Raw genomic sequence first — 23,071 nt, 5'->3', positions numbered from 1 at the left:
TAAGCATATATACACGCAGAAGTATTTTATAATCTTTAAAGATTAGAACTCTAAAATTATATAGATCACGATTTTATCGGTGATCATTTAAGATCAGTAACAACTTAAGAAATTAATAATTAACGGCAAAACTCTCTTTTCTTGTTTCCTCTTTTCTTATTTGATTATTTTTTTTTTTTTGTCACAGAACTTTGTTCACAGAACAAAAAAAGCCAAACACGCAGCGTTAATAATTTGCGGTGAAAGCGCCAATAAAGACAACGTTGCTGTGCAATTACATCAATATTAACTTCATGACAAGGGAATAGCCTTTATTCGTTCTTCCCTCCTTCTCGAAGATAATTGAGGTATCGTGACAACCACGGTGAACGGTACAGCACGTTGACAAACAGTTGTATATCTGAAGACATACAATACTGTAAGCTACCGAAAAAAACTGCGCAAACGCTTAATTCGAAAGTTTATTATTCTCGTCTGACGAAACATTGTTGGCAAACAAACCTATCATAAAAAGAAGCAACGACAAAAAGAGATTGGCAATTTACTTCATAAATGAAAATTTTTTATTCCAGCAAATAAACAATTTTTCTTCAAAAATCTGACATTTTTTTGAGAATTCTAAATAGTTTTATCAATATTTTATTAAAATTCAAATCGATCTTGACTTAAATAAAAGAACTGTGAAACTGGCAAACCGTATCTTCGGAACTATTTTTTTTATTTAATCATATTTATTTAATTTTTTTTTAAACATATCGCATATCTATAATTTTTTAGAACTTTAGTCAGATTTTACTTCAATATAAAAAATTATGAAAAAAATTCTCTAACTTTACAGTAATAAAGAATAAATAATAAAATAAAAATTATTTTTCAATCTGATAAAATAAAATGGAGTACTATTATATATAAAAAGTTAAGGAAACTGCATTAGTATCACTCTATATAATCCGTAATCTCTTTGTTAATTTTAATAATTTCATTAATAACTAATAATGTTTAATAAGCTTTAATAAATGTACGTTATACCTGAAACATTGTTTTATACGTATTTGTATATCAATAAACATTAAAAAAATAGTCTCGTTTTTATTTTCGGTACAAGTTAATATATCGCAGGAAAATTTATGATCTTGCTTTATATCGCCTCTCGCAAATAATAGCGTAACATTTCCACGCGTCATTTGGCTGCATGTATATGTAGGCTACGCGCGGGTGTCACTGTGTGGTGACTCTTTTATTAATAAAGTGCATCGTAAATACCGAGGATACGAAGAGCTCGAGTCCTGCGCCGTGGCGTACGATCACGCAGAAAACGAACCCTTAAAATCAATAGACGACCAGCTCAAGGCTACTCTCGTCCCGCACTGTTAAAAAAAAAATGCAACTAGCCCCTTCGTATTAAGTGCACTTCTCTATATGCAAAGTGCACGATAGGGCAACCCCTTTTTAGTCCCCCAAAACCAAGGATGCTCGGCATACAAGCAAAATGAATTGTCCTCGAGAGCGTTTTTGGCGTTTTACGCGTAAATATAATATTGGAAAATTGCAATGCAATAAAATTTTATAATCTGCGCATTAACAAAAAGAAATCGTATTGCATTAAATATATACAAGGTGAGTTTTTTTTAAATTGAGACATCTAAATATCTCGAAAACAACGTATTTTTGAAAAGAAAATTTGAAACAAAAGTTGTTTGATTTTGAGAAGCAAACATATTATTTATTTCTGATTCGGTGGACGCTTTCAAGATCCATTTTAAAGTCAACTTTATTTTTTTTTTTAATGGAAACTTATTTTTTTGTCGCATTCATTCTTATAGTATTTCTTACCTTTTCAAAACACTATAATAAAGTATTTTTTCATTAAGTATGATATATTTTAATATATCTTCTGATATATTCTGAAAATATAAAATATACAAGCTAGATATAATTTCAAAAATATTCAACAATATTATATAGTTTGACATTCTTTCAGAGATTGGAATATGATAATAAAGCATATTCTGCAATTATCCTTGGAGAAGATATTTTACAATATATTATCGCGGTGAAAAAAAAATTGATCGTGTGAGCGCATAAAACAATATGTGCGTTCTCTCTATTAGAAGCACAGTACAATTTTTCAATCTTACTTTAGCGCGGCTTAAAATAGAACCTTTCATTTGCTGAAAAGAAGATTGCGCCTGACCGAGGCAAAGCGAAAAAGAAGAAGTAGAGGCCTTGCAGCTCTTTTAATTGTGACTTTTAAAACGAAAACTCAGAGAATGCATCGCGCGATACAAAGTGAGATAATTCATCGCCATTACTATGAGCATTTCTAACTTTAATCAATTATTCGTCCATTTTAAAATTCAGCAAAGTCAATTTAAGTCGAATTAACTGTCTACCATGAGAGTAAAAACAACTTATTTTCATCCACATCATCCTAAGCCCCAAAATAATCAACTTCATTTTTGCAATATTTTTAGATCTCGGAAAAGAAATGTACAATTTAAATGCACAATTTTTTTGAACATTTGCATATCACTAAAAAATTTTCAAGATGTTTTAATGTAAGCTATGAGAATTGTAACATTTACGTGAAATGATTTAAAGTACCGTTTCAAGAAGTAAGTCTGAGCGTTACATTACACATGACCTTTCCAGCACACTTCCCACTCATCTTCACTTTTACTCACAATAAACAAGGGGCACAGTTCTAGATACATTCAAACTGCATATAGGGTGCTTCGAAAATAGCAATTCTCATGTTAGTTTTAATGTTTTCTCCGAGAAAGATATGCATGTGTAAATTATTAAAATCAGCAATTCTGCGATATCTCATTAAAATAAATTCATAGATTTTCACAACAAATAATAAATTTTATTTAGATTTAAATTTAATTTACAATTATATTTAATTTTGTCACATCAACAAAAGTTGCAATATATTATTTATATATATATATATATATATATATATATATATATAAATTTCAGACTACACTTACAATTGAATTACCGTGCTCTTAATTTTCATCTGCGTTAAATAATTATTAACATGATATATAAAAAATAATGCAAGCAAAAGAAACGTATTTTAAATATATTGTAATTTAAATATATGTTGCTATCTTTTTTGAGAAAAAATATAACATGAATGACCGATTACTCTTCCTATGTTATTTCAAATGTTACAATTATACAAATTTTATAGTAAATAATTATATTTTCGATCAAATCTACAAATTGCAGAATAAGGTAAGATTACATTCTATTTTATCTCAAAATAAATTTATATTCAATATTAATCAACTCCAATAATTTTATCTAATATCGATCAATATGCTTTATATGCGGAAATTGTATCGATGTCTAGAAAAAGTCAAGGAATTTCTCATGAATATATCGTGAGAAAGCGAAATCAACTGCACATACATGTAATAGTGTATTTCTGTTAAGGAGAGTGTATCGAGAGTTAATACATACATACAAATATCGAGAGAAATGCGAGGTAATTCATGTGGGAGCGATTAAACAACACTGTCGTACGCGATCGCGAATCTCGTATCCGCATTTCGCCATTTTCATCAGTTCCGAGTGCAATTATAATCTAAAATTCGCGTCGTGTTCAGATACACACATAACTTTAGACTGTCAGATTTCTCTGTTTGAATGTTTACCTTTGTACGATTGAAAAATTATATTCGACATGTTTGCGCTTTTATTCCATTTTTATGAACCAGAGCAGAAGAACAAAATATTCTAAGGTAAAATAAATATTAAAATAAATATTAAAATATTAATTTTTATAGATAAAAAAAAAACACAACAGGTATATGTAACGGTGCAAATCTTAAAATAGGAGCTTCATAAAAATGCACCAGCGCGCAGATATAAATTGTCAAGTTGAAAGAAAATTTCACACGATTTGAATATCGACTTCTCTTGTATATATCAAAGATAAATTATGCACGCATTAGCACGTATATCTTGATAATCCTATCTGTCGCTTCTTTAGTATTGCACGCTCAACATATCATCTTTTTAGCTTGAAAGTTGACTCTGCAATCAAGCTAGAAAAACGTGTTCTGTCTGCTGTCTGTGCAAAGTTATGCCGATTGATTAAGAGAATACGATTCAAAACGGAATAACTGAATATGAAATAAAAAATCATGTTAAATGATAAAAATATTGTATAGCTTTTTCTGACAGAAAATGCTCAAATTCAAATATTCAAGCATATTTCAATAATATATGCCATTTACTTTAAAAAATAAGATTTTAAAGCAAAATAGATTCAATAAAATTTACTTTAGTATAATAGAAAGTTCAATATGCGAATATATATCATAAGTCCAAATAATAACTAATAATACTAATGAATTGAAAGAACTTTCACTTTCTAGCAAAGTTCACGATATATCGTTTCATAATTGCGCGTATCCAAAATACGTAACAAAGAAAATATATAATACAGAGATATTATCTAAGGAAACAGAGAATACACTTTCGGATCTTGTAATGTGCTTTCAAACAATGTAACTGGATTGCACATAGATTAATGTTACAACGGTTACGTGTCGATCCATCTTAATGCTTAATTACGCCGTTGCTCAATTAAGAAGAGTTAAAAAACAAGCCTGGCTTGTGCGTGACAAACAATGAAACAATGCACAATAGTTACGCATGAGAATTTGTGCAAAATCGTGGTGGCAAATACATCCAAATAGATAGATCAATTAACCCTCTTTCTTGTATAGTGTTTTAATTATAAGTACGTAATCTCAATTTTCAAAACTGTTTCAAAAATTTTGTTAATATTTTCTATGCTTTCACAAAATAATTTTAAATAGAGATGCGTCATATAGAAATGCACCATATAGCATACAGCTATAATTATATGTAAAAAAACAAACATTTATATTTTAGAAAAAAAAAAAAAAAAAAAACTATCTTATCATCGTTTTCTATTTTAAACTTATTTTATCATTAATTATTTTTAAAAACTTAATCTTTTTTTATATATACAAGAATTTTTACACATATAATCACATTTATAATTGAGATAAAGTTTATTGTGTCAATCAAATAAACTATACATATAATGCAAGTTTGTCACCGAAAAAAATAATTACAATAAAAATAATTATTATTAAATAATTCTGGAACAGACGAAAATCAAGCAAAGAATGATAATGCAAAAAATAATAGAAAATATAATTTTACACTATCCAGTTTTAAGTTTCGCTTCATAATTAATACCCTGAGTGGCGACTTTGTGCCTTTGCGTGCTAATATACACAAAATATGCGCGTGTCCATAATGTCGTACGATCGTTAAACTGACTTTCCCTACTCGATATGATTTGCGTGTTGCTTAGGATGCCGTTATCGTAGATCTTCATTAGCCCCGAAGAAAAGTATGTGATTAATTCGGGTAACGGTAGTTGTTTACCTCAATTATCTTTATAGAAATTGTACTTATCTCCCCGATTCGTTTTTTATTCTCATCGAAACCTCATTTACTTTACGCTAATTTATTTTTATTTATTTATTTATTATATATATATTTTGTCACGAATATACATGTGGCTATGATAAATTTCCATTATAACAAAAAATTCATCCTATATCTTACAAAAATAAAAAAATTAAATACGTAAAAATTTAGCATAAAACCTTTTTAAAAATTATGAATATAATACATCGATGCGTATATAAATACAAAATTTTTATTTCAATTCAAGCAAATTTACGAAGCAAAAAAATTCTGTTATTTATTTTTGTAATGTATGCAGAATATATTATATCTAATGCAGAAGCTATTCTAAAGATATATTCTTTGATAAATTTTTTTTCATGAAAATAACTGTATCGATCATTTATAAATTACAACTCATCGCAAGTTAAAAAATCTTCTGGACTAAATATAGATATTTTTATTTCTTATCAATTTGTATTATTTATTCAATTTTCAAATAGATTTTAGTAAAATTTTAATTTCACTAGTTTTCAAAATATTTAATATCAAAAAACAAGAAATTTTATATATACATATATTTGTATATACACACATACATATGTATACAGAGTGTCTGATATTGACTGCATCATCTTTCGTGTGCGGATAAAACAAGTGAAACCGAGATTAACTTTAAATTAATCAAAGAATCCATTCATAAAATAAATTCCACATGTATTACAATACATTTTATATAATATAATAAAAAAAATCTCATATGTATTCAACTAAATATAGTTTTCTTGAATAGCTAAAATATCGAAATATTTCTGATTCGATTTTTATTAAAATATTTTATTACAATACACGTTACGAGTAACGCACAAAGCACACTAGTGATTGTGCTAGTTGAAGAATCAGAAAAATCATTGATGAGCTCTAAGGCTCTAGCACGAAGGCTTACTTTTGCAGTGACTTTGTTCCGCAGTTGCGTGACGCGTACGCCACACGCGACTCTTCGTCCGTGAGGTCGCGGATCGTCGCCCCAGAGTATGCTGGACCAGGGCGAAGGTGGTTGGGGTGCCGGTGGTGGCGGAAGACCGTAATGTAGAGAAGCTTTCTGCTTCAGCACAATCATGTTTCGCGATGTATCAACAAGAGCCTTCTCACAACACGCAAATGACGGCTACGAAACGCAAGTGTCACATTGGTGCGATCGATTTTGCTCCAGAAGTTTTTAAACAAGAGTTACAAACGAATATTCGTAATTAAAATCAAATAATGACATATTGCATTCCTGTACAATGTTGTAAACAATGTGTAAAGAGTGTTGTAAAAATATTTATCGTTTGTATCAGTTTGTCTTCATTTTCTTTCTATTATTCTTCCATATAATTCGCACGAGGAACATGCAGCGATATTTATAATTTTATCAATTGAAAGATAATATATATCTCAATTTGGAACTAGGATAGTACTCTCATCGCGTTTAAAATAATAAAAATACAAGAAAAAATCAATGTGTCGCAAATCGTGTCGCGGAGATTACCAATTATGGAAAAAATCCATTAAAATTCAACTTAATTGTTTCTCAAACAATCGTATTCGACAATTATGTTTCAACTGAGTACGTAATTTGCCTCGCGTATCGCTTGACGCGATCACCTTTCAAGATAATCGAATGGTTTCAGCGTAAAAGCGGTAATCGAGACCGAGAACGGTGCAAAAAATGTGCAAAAATCGTGCTTCGAGAAGTAAAACGCGATCGTATATCTACTCGCTTGACGAGCTACCCGTCGAGCGGCGGCGGACCAACTGAGTCGGTCGTCATCGTTGCACCGAGGAGAGCTGTGCGAGGAGAGCGTCTCCAACACCAGTTTGCTGATTTAGTGTCGGTGTGATGTTTCACATCGGATCGGCAGCGCCTCCGCGGCGTTGATCGTCACCCCTCGGAGCGTGGAGGTCGTCGCGATGACGTGAGCGAAAGGTCGCACCGTAGGTAGGTAGCCGAAGGGCACACGCGCAAAGTGCGAAAAAAAATTAAAAAATAACCGGTGGGAAAATCAGATGTGACGCGACTATAATAATCTTTTGCAATAAATTTATATAATATAAAAATATTATATAATATTTATAAATTTACTATCTGCGAAAACTCATGACTTAACGATATAATAAAGCAGTAAAAACAGTCAAAAGTTGTAAATAAAGTTATAAGGTAAGAGTCAAAACTAAGTTGTCAAAACTATTGAAAAATTCAGAAAATATTCACTCTGCCCCGAAACTCACTCTTTTTTATAATTCATGCAACTTACTGCATATCACATTTTTTAAAAGATATTTGAATAAGCATTTTTATTGAATTTCAAAAATAATTATTGGGTATTATTAATTATAACTTAAGATGAATATTGACAATTAAATATAAAATCGAAAACGATTTTATTTGAGAAATAACATTTTTATTCAAATTTGTTGTAATTTATTTTAAATTAAAATTGTCCCATTTATTAATTTGTAAAAGTACAATCTTCTTCCTTAATTATTAAAATATATTTTAAAAAATATTAAGATAGTAAGAAGTAAAAAACTATTTATAAAAAATATAGTCAAAATAGTCAAATAAAAGGACACTCAACTGCGTATGTTGTCCATAAAATAAATTATTTTATATATATTATTTTAACATTATATAATAATATTTAATAATATATTATTATTTAAATATAATATTTTTCATATATAATATTTATATTAAATAATTATATTATCTCTATGATTGTGCTTACGTTATATTAATATTATTATATATTATTATTATTATTAATATTATTATATGTATCATACAATAACATTTTTTACATTTAAAAAACGTAAAATTGATAGTAATACTTGATTATAATTAGAATAAATTTTTGTATCTTTGCGATATGATGAGATAATCGATAATGATGTACGAATAACAAATCAATCACTCGACAGATTATCAATTGAAACAACATGAATTAAAAAAATAAATTCATATTTATCCGTCATCTATTGCATGGTTCTACCGTTTCAGGAAACGAAAGCACGAAATTATCTTTCGCATACATTATTATCAGCGCTACGGAAGCGCATAATCTCACTCATCCATGACAAGAGAAAAACTCGCGCCTTCCAACTTTCATCTCGTCGCACACGTCTTCGATATCGCGAAAGTATCTTTGCGAGCATCAATAAATACGAGATCGCTGAGAAGACAATTGAATTACAAAATCTTCGTCTTCGACTCTACGTGAGAGAAATCTATCATTAAAGACGATCGTGCGAACGGAAAGCGAAAGTAATAAGAGGGAAGCGAAAAATCGTACGGCACAATCTTTGCCGGGACGCTATCATATCGGCGAAGCTCGCGTATCGGGGACAAGCGGCAAGAACCGTGGAATTCCGAGCGAGAGCAACCTCCACTACCTACCTACCTACCTACGTTATGTTTGTTTACGCTGTTGGAGCCTCTTTGTTTCGGCGCGCTTTCCGCGCCGGTTGAGGGTATCGCATGTCGCGCACGCCTACGAATACAGCAGATGCGTGTGTGCGTACGTAATACGTGTAGGGAGACTTGGAATTTCCTCGATTCCCATTCTCGCTCGGCTGTCAGAGCACCACCAAATAAGGTAGAGGCAACCGGTCGGCTGGCTCCCGAGCGAGCCGAGCCGAATCGAACGAGCGAGAGGGTCGACGATGTAACGAAACGGCGCGATTCTACGCGCGTCCATCTCCGCATCCGGAGAGGACACATACATATATATATATATATATATATATATATATATATATATATATATATATATATACACGCATCGGAAGAGAAGGAAATACAAAAACTCACCGAGCTTTGCGGGGAACTGGACACGCTCGGAGAACGTTGCACCGTGACCAGCGCCATGGCGATAAGATGCCGTACAAACCGCCGTCACGATGCACACGATAAACACTCGCTCGAACACTCGCTGTTCTCGCGCGCGCACGTACGATCGCGCCGTCAAGAGCGCGAAGAAGCCGTCATTTTTCACGCACCTTCGACGGTATCACGCTCGCGGCGGCCATGTTTGATACAATCGACGGCCGCAACGCGCACGCTCGCGCCGTAAGTCTGGTGAGTTATTTCCCTTCCCCTATCTATCTTCTCCACACCACGCCGCCGTTGCACGCGCAGGCGCAGCATAGATCGTCTTTTATAGCGTGTGTGAGTGTATCGCGAATTCTCTCTCTCGTTTTTCGTACATTATATATATATATTGGTTCTTCTTTATGCATTTATTTTTCCTCTATTCGCGGCAAGTAATTATCGTTCGATGCTCGCGATAAATCCATGAATGCATATTTAACAACCATCGATAATGAAATTTTAATATAAAATATATCGACTGTTAATAAGATGCTTCATAAAATACATCGGCTCAAGTTTAGCCGTATAAAAATACATAAGAATTAAATAAAAAAAGCGTATATATTTGAATCCGATACATTTAAATATTCAAATACATATTTTTGAAGGGACTCTGACTGCTTTCTGAGGGGGAAAATTTTTATAATGGTTGGCGACACTGTTTCGTTATTTTAAATCAGCTGTTTCTCTTGTCAGGTGACTCGTGATTCGTGCGATGTCATTGGTCATGCGTATATCGTACGTCTTTCAGTAACTCATCGCACAGGCATAACTTGATGCAACAGTGTTTGCAGCATCTCAAAGAAGTGTAAATAGAAATACACAAGAGTATTATCTATTAGACAGTTTGAATTAGCCGATACGTTGATCACGCCAGGCCGATTTTTCAAAGTTCATTGCAAAAATGTCGAAAATATTTACACCGACGAATCAAATAAGACTGACAAACGTCGCTGTCGTTCGCATGAAGAAAGGTGGCAACCGATTCGAAATTGCCTGTTATAAGAATAAAGTAATATCCTGGAGAAATAAATTGTAAGTCTTTGTGTGTCAAGATTAAATGGATTGCGACTGATAATGATATTTCTACCTATCTACATATGTAACCTCATTTATATAATTTCTCTTCTTAAATGTTTATATAAAGATACATTGCCTTTATAAGATTTACATTATCACATGGTGCTTATAATCTTAACAATTTTAGCGAGACTATCTTGTTTCATTGTCTTTTCTATCTTTTATCTGTTATATTTACATTCTGATTCTTTTCATTAATATCTATTGAAGCAACATCTCTAGTTCAAATAAGACATAGCACATCACTTATCTCTAATCTGCTCTTTAGAGAATATCTTTTTTATCATTCAAGATCTTTTTTATCATGCAGAAATAAATGTGATATGCATTGTTTATTATTTCTGTCTAAAATATATTTTAGAGAAAAAGACATTGATGAAGTACTGCAAACGCATACAATATTTACCAATGTATCAAAGGGTCAGGTGGCAAAGAAGGAAGATCTCATAAAAGCTTTTGGCATTGATGATCAGACTGAAATATGCAAACAGATTCTTGCAAAAGGTGAGCTCCAAGTTTCCGACAAAGAAAGGCATTCAGCATTAGACTCCATGTTCAAAGATATTGCCACAACAGTCGCCAGCAAATGTATAAATCCAGAAACTAAACATCCATATCCAGTTTCCATGATCGAGAATGCCATGAGAGAAGAAATACATTTTTCTGTTAAACCTAATCGAAATGCCAAACAACAGGCATTAGATGTTATCTCACAATTGAAAGAAGTGATGCCTCTGGAACGTGCCCAAATGAGGCTCAGAATTGTCATCCCAGAAAAAGAAGCAAGGAAATTGAAAGAGAAAGTTATTAAACTTATAACTAAATTGGAAAGTGAGAAGTGGGACAACAGATCATTAACAATAATTTGCTTAATTGATCCAGGTCAATATAGAGGAATAGATGAATTGGTACGATCAGAAACAAAGGGTTCTGCTTTAGTAGAATTGGTTAATTTAAATGAAGTAATCGAAGGAGAAGAACTCTTAACATAAATAGTAAACAGATTTATTTTTTTTTAATCAACTATTGTCTATAAAGATTCATATTTATTAAGTATAATTCAAGTATATGTTGATACAACTCTTTGTTAATAACAATATAATTAATAAAGTAATTTGTTTGCATTTGCATATTTACAAATCTTATTTAAATAAATTCTATCTACATATATATGTCATAAAATTAATATCTTTATCATAACACTATTACTTTGATAAAATTGCAATAAATATTTTTTTTTATTCAAATTGCAGTTATAATAATTACAGTAGACTTCTTCTTTATAACTATTTGTATTCTATTTGAAACTGTCAATTTAAGATATATGTATTAACATATACAATCTCTGCAAAATATATACTGTTTGATGAGCAATAAGCAATAGGCATTTGAAAACAAATGAAGTAATTAATTATATGCTGTTTTGATATTCACTGCCAGTGCTGACCAATCTATAGTGCACACAATGTAAACTATACATTTTTAATATTGGCAATTAATATCAAAACATAGCCATTCATCAGGATGCTAGTCATTCTCTACAATTATATTTTAATTGGCATATATAGCTGTTTATGGCATATGTAGCTGACTATTTATATATTTTCAGTGCAAAAAGAATTATTATAAATCCTACAAAAATTTCTAAATCCCAGTCCTTTCATTTCTCCTCTATCACTTCGGCTCTTGGAATATAAATATTCTCTGTACGTTGGTCACATTTGGCTGCGATGCGTGATACCGTTAATAGAAAATCTGATAATCTATTCAAATATGTTTGTGCCTCTTTATCCAAAGCACCATCTCGCACTAGTGTTGTAATGCTCCTCTCTGCTCGCCTACATACTGTTCGTGCAACATGTAAGGAAGCACAAGCTTTGCCACCACCCTAATATAGAATTATTAGATAGCAGGATTAAAAGAGCAAATAAAAATATGCAAGACAATTTTATAATATCTAAGTACGTACTGGAATGATATAATCCTCTGGAGGAGGGAGTTGATTCGCATATTCAAGAATCCATTCTTCAAGGTCTTTGGTATGCTTACTTTCAAAGGATCTGGTTTTCCCAGGCACCGATTTCGATATGGCGTGGCTTAAATCGAATAAAATCATTTGCACTCTCTTAAGCTTATCGACGTAAGGATGTTCGACCTTCCCATCGCAAGCGAATTCTCTCGCCAATCCTATGTAAGAGGACAGCTCGTCGGTCGCTCCGAGAGCGTTGAAAATCATATCATCCTTTGGTTTCGTGTCTCCGGCATCTGTGATTGTAAGTCCGGAATCACCATCCCGTGAGAAGACCGCTACCTCAGCTACATTTGACGTCGTGGTACCGCTGCGACAATGTCATCATTGAATTAATTGACAATTACATCTAACTTTAATATAATATTTTTATCATATATCGCGTAATGCGTTATACTTATTCGTTATTCAATTACAACATAATACATAATTCATGCCATGCGAAGTATTTTGAGGTTACAAGAGTATTTAAATGTACACCTGTGTCTCACAGATACACACTGCACACCGTTTTTGTATATGAAAGTGGACTTTCTCAATACGCTTCGGATTAATTCCATCTTGCCTTTCAATTACGCCTTTAATCAATCCTATTAACGTGATATGCGTTGACTATTGATATCTTGTCGGCTGCTAGTGACATGCACCGTAATCAACAGCGTCGCCATGAAGAATGCCACGATCACGATGCAATGGTGTGCTCGTAACTAACAATAAGATGAATTTATGCATAGCAACACGCAGGCCTAATTTCCGCCATTTTACGATATAAGCGCGTATCTTTAATATTATTAATATTAAAGATGCCGACGTGTTGTTGCAAAAGTCGCAGTGATTAAAATAAAGCGAATAAAATATAAATAAAATTTTTTTTTTTCATTTCCCAAAAATGAGGAATATAGAGAAATATATGATTAGAAACGTGCCGTGTAAATAATATCAATATAAAACATAGTATGTGTTATAAATTTTATAACTTAAAAATAGAATTAAAAAGGGTAAATTTATAAATTTCTTTTAATAACATTTTTACTATTATAATATATAATGTATACTTTTATTGCTTGTATACATTGTTCTGTAAATTTCAATTGATAGATATATGTATACTACATCTATGGGATAGGATGGCCAAAAATTGCATAGTAAACAAAATATTTTATTTTTTAATTTGATATAATTTTACATGGTAATACGGTTACAAAATACCTTATAAAATATTTTTTGATTATCTTATTTCTTTTTATGAACAAAATAATGAAAAGAATCAATTTGTGTAAAAAAAACACAATTGTTTTTAAGAAAAAAAATATAAGTTTGCAACGAGCAGCTGTATATAAGCAGCTATAATATAAAATCGATAAATTTAACAAATTTATATAAATTTATTTTGTATAAATCAACAATTATTGTATATTATATAAATAATAAATTTTTAATGATATTTATGTACAGATATCTATCATTTTGTCCAAACATATACATATACAGAAATATAAATTGCTTAAAATTGAAATCAAGTCTTGTTATATTAATCATCAATATTTTAAATTATAAATTATATTTTTACATTTTTATACATTATAATGCTGTTATGTTATACATTATAGTCATATATGACTTTATTTTTAGATAATTTTTAAATTCCATTATTATTTAATAAAAACAAAAATATTTGTTCTAACGTAACAAAACATGATATCAAAGTAAATAAAGTAAAAATTTCTTTAAAAATTCAAAAATATTGACAGAAGTAAGATCAATCATCAATAGAAGAATAAAATCGATGTAGGATCTTCAACTCGGAAATCGACACCTTGCTCGTGCATTTTGCTATCGTATTGATAATTAATATCGTTCAATACCGCACGATTTTGGATATTAATGTTTCGAGGTTTCACATGTATCATCTTAAAATCTGCAATCATGTTTATTCGATCGAGCCCTTTTTATTGATACTACAACAAATGTTTTCACTTACGTGTTTTATGTTCGGCTTGAAGCTGACATATTTCGCGTAAACTCTCGAGATTCCTTATAATTCCATCATACTGCAATCTCGTCAATCGCTTGCAATGTATCAACATGGATACCAATAAATCGTCGAGTAATTCACGATTATTCCTAAGTTGTAGCATAACTTCGACTGCAGAAGAAAGTATCTTTTTTTTTATTCATTATTAAGCAATATCCTTTCTGATAATTTACTTATGTAATGACAGACATTGAAAGCAATTTATCAAAAATTTAAATCAATTGATAAAAATTTATAAATTTAATAAATTGGATAAAACATTAATAAAAATGCATATATCAATACTTAAAAAATTCTAAAAATTGATTAATAAGCACATTATGATATACCTAATGTATTCGTGTATTGAGTAATTAGCAGATTTATTGTGCTTCTAAAATTCCGAGATCTACTTTGATCCCATACGTGTCCACTAAACATATGAAACTTGGCTAAGGGGACACTAGGTAATAGCAAGTAGTACATATCCTCGTAGTGTGAGATATTCACTGAAAATAAAACTTGAAAAGATAAATAGTGCAATAAAATTCTCACATATCTGTCAGAAATGATATGCGCTTTAACATAATTGAACATAATTGAAATAGACTTACGTATTCTTGTATTAAAAAATAAGATCTTTTTTATTTTCATAAAAATATTCTTTGAATAAAAAAAATTTTAACTTATTGATCTAATTTAATTAAATAATGAAGAGGACATAATTGCAAAGCGATGCGATCTTAAAGTCAAAGAAAAAAAATAAATTTATCTCAACAGATAGACTGGATCTTAATGCAGATAAAAATGTTTTTATAGTATAGCAACATTCTGTTATACCTATAATGTAGGATACTTTCAAGTCGGGACAAGCTAGCACCAAGTTGTGCCAAGCAGCATCCGCTATCATATGTTGTCTGGAGTCCGAATCTCTCACAGATATATACAGACTCCTCAGCATCAATGCTCCACTCGCAAGAGCATTCAGAGCATGATTCGATAAAGCCGGATAGTCTAATTTTAACAAACTTAGAGCGTGGAAACGGCTCAACAAGCGCAAATATCTGGAGAATAATTGAGATTAATTTTAATATTATAAAAAATAATTAAAATTAAACAATTGATTAATTACATTTCAAAATAATATAATAATTATTGTAAGCAAATTATCTTGAAATTACGCGTATGCGACATTGATAGATGTTTTCACTTAATACAATTTACTTTAATTACTTCGTAATTATATTGTATGTATTGTATGTGTATGTGTGTGTATAAAAAATATTATATTTGCGTATTTTTTAATAAATTATTTTTTTTCCCGCGTTTTTCCGAACCTCGGATTATCATGAGGAGCTTGCCATTCTCTGAAAGCACCGCGAAGGTCCAAAGAGATTAAGCGTTCGCCAGATCCTTTGGCAACTGTTCCCAACAATCGCAAAACGTCGGTCACACCAAAGTCAACGTTCAGTAAGCTCAGGATCTCAAGATTACGTTGGCCACTGAAAATTGAATAAAAAAAGAAGGTCAGTTTGTAAAGTAGTCTGTTCGACTACATTAAAATTGATAAAAAAGGACAGAATTTGATCACCGCAAGAAATTTGCCAGGGCACAGAGCAAAATTCCTCTGTTGCCCCATTTATAGCCGAACACCCAGTTTGTTAATATCAGCTGTCGCAGCTGCACATCTTTAGCGCGCACGATCGCGAGAAAATCGGCACCGGCTTCCGCTTGAGTATTGCGTGTGATTCTCATCTGTCTTGGCAGGATGTACGGTCGCGAAAATGCGAGCTCCAGGCTACGCATATGCTGTCCATATTTTGCCTAAAATGTTTGACGGTAAATTTATTTATCTCAATCAATAGATTCCGGCATACACATCGATAACATGACACAATAATAATAGGATACAACACGACAAAATTCAATTTCAATTATGAAGACTGCTATTATTATTAAAACAAATCAAACATTGATGAGAAATCTCTTTCGGACTTATAAATTCTTCAATTGAATTCTGCAATATATTTAAAAATTTAGAGTTGTAAAAAAATTAAACAATAAACTTTTTTTTTGTATTATTAATCAATTCTCTTTTTCTTTTCACTTATCTATTCTAAGAGATGGCTTAACTTTTATTCACATAATTTTACTGTACATATTAATGAATTTCAAACATCTGCCTTCTTCTGTATAAATTTCTTATATTTTTTTGTTTTCATATTATTTTTTTTTTATATACAGTTACTGAAAATGGGACGATTATTGATGTGGAGCAAAATGTCTAATAAAATCGCACCTATGACTATTATATTTAGTTGTTAGTCTATTTTTTATTTTATTGTTATCGACATACAAAGCCTCATTATTTCTATTTTTATTTTAATAATTTCACATTATTTTTCTAAATTCGGTCACGATACGAATTCAATTCTACATACAAATTTCCTTATGCAAGTTGTTGACTTAAAGTTGCTTAAAAAAAATTTGCCGATCTCTATTGCAAAAAATTCTCTTACGACTAATTCTTCAGCTAGAGGGAAGTCACCGCGTAGCTCACGATCGATAAGAACTGTGAAGGATCGCCAGAGCACGGGCGAGGATAACGAGCGATTCCATGATCGGCAGACTTGACCGACGCTGACACGATCGGCCCTATTCAAATGGCCAAATATCTGCGTCAGTATCAGCTCCGGTAGCTGATCCCACATCTCCCAGCTTCAGCTTGGCTCGTCTTCATCTCTCTTCCAGACGGTCGTTAGTCTGAATTACTCTTGGCCGCGCGTTTATCAGGTTTGAGTTTTGCTCGCTATCATCAAAAACAGATTGATTGATTAAAGACTGGATTGAAGTGAGAAAGAAATACTTACGTGTATCGATACCTATTATTATATTCTTGATATTATCGATTTTTTTTCTAAAACAGGAATGTTATTTATACTTTACCTCTTATTCGCGATGCTGATTGGTTATCTCGTTTATGAGCTGACTTGCTTCACTCGTATCATTTGCAATTTTTATGCAAATTTTGACAGTAAAAAATCTGTAAAAAAAAATTAAAGAAATTAAAGTTAAAGAAGGCAAAAAATAAACAATAGAAAGAGAGAGAGAGAGAGAGAGAGAAGATAGAAAATGGAGTCAGAAGATAAAAAATAAATAGAGAAAAATATGTGTATACATAATATGTGTATACATAATAATATATTAAAATTTTTTTTGTTTTAATAAAAGTCATAACATTTATTATTTTTCTACAGTTTCAGAAAGAAGGAAAAAGAATGATAGTTGAGTGTAAAATTTATTTAACATTAATTTTGCAATCCACGATAATTACATACATTTTATATATATTGTGCTACTCGCTTTTTAAAGCATTACTATTTAATGATTTCTCTACAAATCAATATTTGAGTAGTTATTTTTATATTTATAATTGCAAAATACCGATTTATAACATATTAAAAATCGAAAATTTCTAATATGTTATGCTTTCAATATTATGTAATATTAAAGTAATAATTACATAAAGATATTTATTATGTTTATTATGTATGATATTTATTATGTATACATATATATATATATATATATATATATATATATATATATATACTATTTTATTCTTATAGCGACATCAGTATGATTGCAACATTAATTGTCATTTTATTAATCTGAATTCAATATTCATTTATATAGTTTTGCTTATAAAAAATTATTACATGTAATTATTTATTGCTTTTTATAATGGGCAAAATTATTTATTGATAATAAATGTCAATTGTCTATTTTAGATAAATAAATTTGCAAAAAATATAACACGATTTACTTTGGATATTAAACGCAAGATAACGAAGCATTTGCTTGAGATCGAGATTTAGTTAAAATTTTTTCAAACTATGGCACATTCAACTAAAACTCTAAAGTACATATCTGGAAGATTTATTAAGGGTCAAACTTCCTAATTATCTTTGATTATTATGTGATATTGATGATAATGCATATTCTCAGGAGTAACTTATTAAAATAAATTTTATAAAAGGTCCATACTTATTTTTGAAATTTAAATTTTATAATAATTTTAAGTTATAATTTTTTTTTATGTGTAATTCTACATGTTAATATACATAACATATTGTACATAATATATGTATCTCTCTCTTTCTCTTTTACATGTATCAACATAATTATATTAATAATTTAAAAATTTATCACATCTACCTTTTTTAATGATTTTAATTACAAAATTTAATTACAAAATTATTGATTGATAACAAATTTAAAATTTATCTTACATAAATTGTGCGCAGAAAATAATAAACAATATCTTGAATCCATACTTAAACGTTGAACCCAAGTAAATGCATTAATTTGACAATAAATTTAATAATGAAATTTTCTTAAAGTTTATTTGAAAAGGTCAACATCAGCATTAATTGCAAAACGTTCAACTGCAACACGTTTCCAACAACAATTAAAATTGAAAAACACTCATCATTTATAAAGCCAATATGTAATCATAATATTCAATAATATAAACATTAGGAATATCTTTTCATATATGTATTGACTAATTATTTATTTATTTACAATTATGTATTGAGCATGGACACGCACCAATCGATCGTTTTACCATGACATCAAAAAGTGAATCTGACTATGTAATTCTGCCAGCTCTAAAATGGATCCAGTCGGCGCCACTGCATCGGCTAGAAAAAGCGTCTGTTTTTATATTCGGGAGGTTATAAGAAATATGGCATAATTTGAATGCAATAACTTAAAACTTTAATAAAACTTTTTATCAAAAATACTTATCGTAGAAAAAATCTGTAGCGCAAAAAATAATGCATTCTCTGAGGAAACTGTCCGCTTCTTTTGCTCGGACACTTAGACATAATGTACGACGAAGTCTAACCTCGCAGCCAGCAAATGCAAATACAAATTCCGATAAGAGTAAAGGTAAATGTTTTAAGATATAAACAATAGATAGAAATGTTGTACAATATCGTTATAAAAATTACTTAATGATACGTTTCAGAAGACACAATATTGGTGAATCAAGTGGGTAAAGTGACTACAATTGGTATCAATCGTCCTGAAAAGAGAAATTGTCTAGATATCGCAACTGCACAATTACTCTCAGAAGCTTTAGATGAATTTGAAAATAACGAAGAGACGTCAGTGGGAGTATTATATGGAGTAGGAGGTAATTTTTGTGCCGGTTATGATCTCAAAGAAATTGCAGACTATGATGGCGAGAATGAGGGAAGCATACCACACTTTGGGCCATTGGTACATTCGCATTATATTCAAAGATATGAAATAAATCATTTGATTTAATACATTATGTTAAGGTTCTTTAATTCTTTACAGGCGAATAGAACTGAGTTATTCAAGAAACCACTGGTTGCAGCTTTAAATGGATATGTCATTGGAATAGGATTCGAACTTGCTTTAATGTGTGACTTGAGAATTATAGAAGATACAGCAGTGATAGGCTTTTTAAACAGACGTTTTGGCATTCCAATTTTAGGCGGAGGCACTGTCCGTTTGCCTGCTCTAATTGGATATTCCAGAGCTATAGAACTTATACTAACAGGAAGAATAGCTACTGCAGAGGAAGCATTTAAATGGGGAATTGCACATAAATATGCATCCTGTGGTGCAGGTATGAAATAATATTAAACCTTGGGATTATTTAAAAACTTAAAGGAAACTTAAAACTATGATATATGTAGAGTAAATTAAAGTTATCCTCGTGTTATCATATTTTTAAATTATATACCTATTACTCTTTAATTATAAAAAGATTGATAACTATATATATATGACAATTTACATCGTCACATAAATCGAATTCACCTGAAAGTATCCAGGTAACAAGTGCAAGTCATTATATATATATATATATATATATATATATATATATATATATATATATTCTTAAATATGTATTTTATTTGCTTCAGCTTTGGGTGTGGCGATAAATTTGGCATCATCTCTCGTAAAATTCCCGCAAAAGTCTTTGCTGGCAGATCGCGCGTCAGCTCACTTTGCCACATATTCAGCAAAGGTAATGGAAGAAGCATTACAATTCGAGAAAGATAATTCATCGCATTTGATATTGGAGGAAGGAGTTGAAGGTGCCAAAAAATTTATTTATCATGGAATAGGAAGGCACGGAAAATTTCATGATATCACGATTCAAGATAAGAGTATTAAGGAATTAGATGAGACTTTATTGTAAAAAGTTTCAATTTAAGTGAATGTATATAATAATTTTATTATACAATTCTTTTTCCCTCTGAATATTTTAAGTTCAATAAATTTGTTAATTTCCCTAATTTATTTTGGCTATTGTACAATTTAATTATATATATTAAAAACATTGGGTGCATTAAATGTCATTGAGTAATACTATATTATCAAGATACATATGCACTATACATTATATAATTATTAAATAACTTTTTATTCACCAGATTAATGAAGATTTTAAAATTTCATCAGATTAATTAGTTATTATGCTTTTTAAGCGTAGGTTTAATTGATACATTTTTCCGCGAAGGTCTTTTGGTGGGCAGTTTGCATAAAATCTCACATCTTTTGGCTGTCTTTGCTGATAGAAGTGGTGTAAGGTTCACCATCTGTCTATTCTCATCCCCTGAAAAATATCTCCTGTAAAATCTCCTGTATTAGGTAATAATAATCATACATTACTTACGTTCGAAAGTTATAATAAAATATGTTAAATCAGTTTGAAGAATATCTGTTCCACGTGTATAAGGTTCATAAAAGGATACGTTTTGCAATTTACATGTTACATCGTCACATAAATCGAATTCACCTGAAAGTCCAGGTAACAAGTACAAGTCATTTAACGTCAAAATGATGTGTATTTGCTACCTGGTTTCCTACAAAAATTGATTCTAATTGATTACAGTTTTTTAATAATTAAAAAACTATAGTTTAACAAACTTGAAACTATAGATAGTTAGATTAGTGTCAAAGTTTATACATACATACATATATATACATATATATATATATATAATCTAATTAATAATTTATATATATATATATATATATACAATCATTATTTTATTTTTAATTACATGTACTATTCAGACGTGCAACTTTTCTAATGTAATTGAGTATCATCTTAATCGGACAATTTATGTTTATCAATATCTCTTTTTCTGCAAATGTTGTATTTGATTCAATCTCATCATAATTTGATAAATATTCTGTAATTACAATTCTATACTTAATCATAATTCTCCGTAAAAAGATAATTTTCATTTCTTACCAATGTATTTAACCTTTATAATAGTTGTCATGTTAAATATGATGTCTGTTTGATATCACAAAATGCAACAAAATAGATCGCGTATTTTTTTTTTTTTTTATGTATTGATAGCTTCATCGACAAGACGCGCAATTATAAACGATAAAATGCAATTATAAATTAAAAGCATATTTGTTTTCTCACTTTAGCTTAAATTATATTTATTTACAGATTCTTAGAATTAAATGGAAATTGATTGCAAAGGATATTGTACAAAGGAAAAATTGCGTTTAATATTTTGCTTAATAAACAAATTCTATTTGTATTCTATTATTTGATTAAAGAAAAAAAAAGTATTAATGAATATTCAAAAAATTTGATTATCTAACATAAAGCAATTGAAGCCCGACATTCAACAAGATCCAAATGATATCGACATATCTGCTTGTGCGGGGAATATATTTCATCAATTTGCGCTTTTCTTTGTACAAGAAACCGCAACTTAGGCAGCCGGCGACACGTCCCGTCTCGGATTGGAATTTCGAATAATCCTGGAATTTCATATTCGCAAGTTAAATTACAACGACTGACTATGCAGGCTTAATTGGCGAAAGTAATGCGACCGGCCGGCCAACCACTGTCGAGCCTGTTAAAGTCGTTGTGACGAAACGAGTGCAGGTGGCGGAGTGCATTGTTGCGCAATCATCCGCGATATCCCTCCTCCGCATTCTCCTTGTAACCAGGAGTCAGGACGAGGGTCCCCTTTAGTAAACCAGACGAGCCTCCCCACCAGATGCTCTCCTCCTTGGTGGATACCTTGGTGAATGTTTGCGCCTGCTTTACAAAAGAACGAGTTAACGCGCGCTTCTTTTTTCCCTCTTAAAGGAATTTTTCTCTCTGACTTTTCTCTCTTAAAGGAATCTTTTCCATGAAACCTATCGCTATCTCCTTTCTATATTCTTTTGCACTTGATAAGTACTCACGATAAAATGCGTCAACCGCGAGATACTTTCGATTCATTACCGTTATCAAAAAACTGTGCAAATTGATTTACGTCCTATAGACAGCGTATTCGTATTCCATTTCATACTAAACAAATATAAAACGAACTATATAGTAGAATATTTAATCTGTTTTTCTTGGAAATAATGAAAGACTATTGACTGAATAAGATTCTAAAAAGAATGAATTTTTTAGAGTACAAAATAAAATAAATAAATAAAAAAAATTGAGAAAGCTTTTTGACTGAAAATGAATCGATATTTGATTCGATTCATTTTATAA

The 23,071-nt window shown here is 30.5% G+C and overlaps 5 protein-coding genes across 6 annotated transcripts in view; 2 read left to right on the top strand and 3 right to left on the bottom strand.

Moving 5' to 3' along the window:
- Positions 1–9,538, bottom strand: part of LOC126858946 (protein phosphatase Slingshot) — a 121,905-nt gene extending 112,367 nt beyond the window's left edge. Inside the window, exon 1 of one of the 2 annotated variants that reach the window (XM_050609695.1) lies at positions 9,320–9,538. In XM_050609695.1, the coding sequence (XP_050465652.1) occupies positions 9,320–9,376 (57 nt within the window). In that variant the 5' untranslated portion in view covers positions 9,377–9,538. Of the gene's footprint in view, positions 1–6,412; positions 6,741–9,319 lie in introns of those variants that run through there. The other variant, XM_050609694.1, reaches the window with a different exon arrangement.
- A 546-nt stretch (positions 9,539–10,084) lies between these two features.
- Positions 10,085–11,589, top strand: LOC126858980 (ribosome maturation protein SBDS). Its single transcript, XM_050609790.1, has 2 exons — positions 10,085–10,414; positions 10,821–11,589. The coding sequence occupies exons 1-2, from the start codon at positions 10,284–10,286 to the stop codon at positions 11,449–11,451; spliced, it is 762 nt and encodes a 253-aa protein (XP_050465747.1). The 5' UTR covers positions 10,085–10,283; the 3' UTR covers positions 11,452–11,589.
- On the bottom strand, positions 11,449–13,218 carry LOC126858981 (corrinoid adenosyltransferase MMAB-like). The gene is made up of 3 exons (XM_050609791.1): positions 12,969–13,218; positions 12,429–12,798; positions 11,449–12,347 (listed from the first exon to the last, which is right to left on the bottom strand). The coding sequence occupies exons 1-3, from the start codon at positions 13,046–13,048 to the stop codon at positions 12,120–12,122; spliced, it is 678 nt and encodes a 225-aa protein (XP_050465748.1). The 5' UTR covers positions 13,049–13,218; the 3' UTR covers positions 11,449–12,119.
- A 1,005-nt stretch (positions 13,219–14,223) lies between these two features.
- On the bottom strand, positions 14,224–19,196 carry LOC126858972 (F-box only protein 39-like). Its single transcript, XM_050609769.1, has 9 exons — positions 19,117–19,196; positions 17,449–17,545; positions 17,022–17,311; positions 16,094–16,326; positions 15,840–16,004; positions 15,343–15,566; positions 14,853–15,011; positions 14,470–14,634; positions 14,224–14,406 (listed from the first exon to the last, which is right to left on the bottom strand). Exons 3-9 carry the CDS (start codon positions 17,211–17,213, stop codon positions 14,255–14,257), a joined length of 1,290 nt encoding a protein of 429 aa, XP_050465726.1. The 5' UTR covers positions 17,214–17,311; positions 17,449–17,545; positions 19,117–19,196; the 3' UTR covers positions 14,224–14,254.
- Positions 19,197–19,207: 11 nt separating this feature from the next.
- Positions 19,208–20,843, top strand: LOC126858976 (uncharacterized). Its single transcript, XM_050609774.1, has 4 exons — positions 19,208–19,458; positions 19,538–19,791; positions 19,873–20,167; positions 20,469–20,843. The coding sequence occupies exons 1-4, from the start codon at positions 19,344–19,346 to the stop codon at positions 20,744–20,746; spliced, it is 942 nt and encodes a 313-aa protein (XP_050465731.1). The 5' UTR covers positions 19,208–19,343; the 3' UTR covers positions 20,747–20,843.
- The last annotated feature ends 2,228 nt before the right edge of the window (positions 20,844–23,071 follow it).

Source organism: Cataglyphis hispanica, chromosome 2, assembly GCF_021464435.1.
Source record: "Cataglyphis hispanica isolate Lineage 1 chromosome 2, ULB_Chis1_1.0, whole genome shotgun sequence".
NCBI classification, from domain to species: domain Eukaryota; kingdom Metazoa; phylum Arthropoda; class Insecta; order Hymenoptera; family Formicidae; genus Cataglyphis; species Cataglyphis hispanica.
This window is presented reverse-complemented; position numbering and strand designations above follow the sequence as displayed.

What these genes read in the sequence shown, in the direction of transcription:
- LOC126858972 (XM_050609769.1), bottom strand. Translation starts at nt 17,213, where the DNA reads ATGTGGGATCAGCTACCGGAGCTGATACTGACGCAGATATTTGGCCAT. An exon ending in GCTCCTCATGATAATCCGAG is followed by an intron (nt 15,567 to 15,839) that starts GTTCGGAAAAAC and finishes ATTATTCTCCAG; the next exon opens with ATATTTGCGCTTGTTGAGCC. An exon ending in GAAAGTATCCTACATTATAG is followed by an intron (nt 15,012 to 15,342) that starts GTATAACAGAAT and finishes TTTTATTTTCAG; the next exon opens with TGAATATCTCACACTACGAG.
- LOC126858981 (XM_050609791.1), bottom strand. Translation starts at nt 13,048, where the DNA reads ATGGAATTAATCCGAAGCGTATTGAGAAAGTCCACTTTCATATACAAA. An exon ending in TGTGTATCTGTGAGACACAG is followed by an intron (nt 12,799 to 12,968) that starts GTGTACATTTAA and finishes ACATTGTCGCAG; the next exon opens with CGGTACCACGACGTCAAATG. An exon ending in CAGAGGATTATATCATTCCA is followed by an intron (nt 12,348 to 12,428) that starts GTACGTACTTAG and finishes ATTCTATATTAG; the next exon opens with GGTGGTGGCAAAGCTTGTGC.
- LOC126858976 (XM_050609774.1), top strand. Translation starts at nt 19,344, where the DNA reads ATGCATTCTCTGAGGAAACTGTCCGCTTCTTTTGCTCGGACACTTAGA. An exon ending in AAATTCCGATAAGAGTAAAG is followed by an intron (nt 19,459 to 19,537) that starts GTAAATGTTTTA and finishes GATACGTTTCAG; the next exon opens with AAGACACAATATTGGTGAAT. An exon ending in ATATGCATCCTGTGGTGCAG is followed by an intron (nt 20,168 to 20,468) that starts GTATGAAATAAT and finishes TATTTGCTTCAG; the next exon opens with CTTTGGGTGTGGCGATAAAT.
- LOC126858980 (XM_050609790.1), top strand. Translation starts at nt 10,284, where the DNA reads ATGTCGAAAATATTTACACCGACGAATCAAATAAGACTGACAAACGTC. An exon ending in ATATCCTGGAGAAATAAATT is followed by an intron (nt 10,415 to 10,820) that starts GTAAGTCTTTGT and finishes AATATATTTTAG; the next exon opens with AGAAAAAGACATTGATGAAG.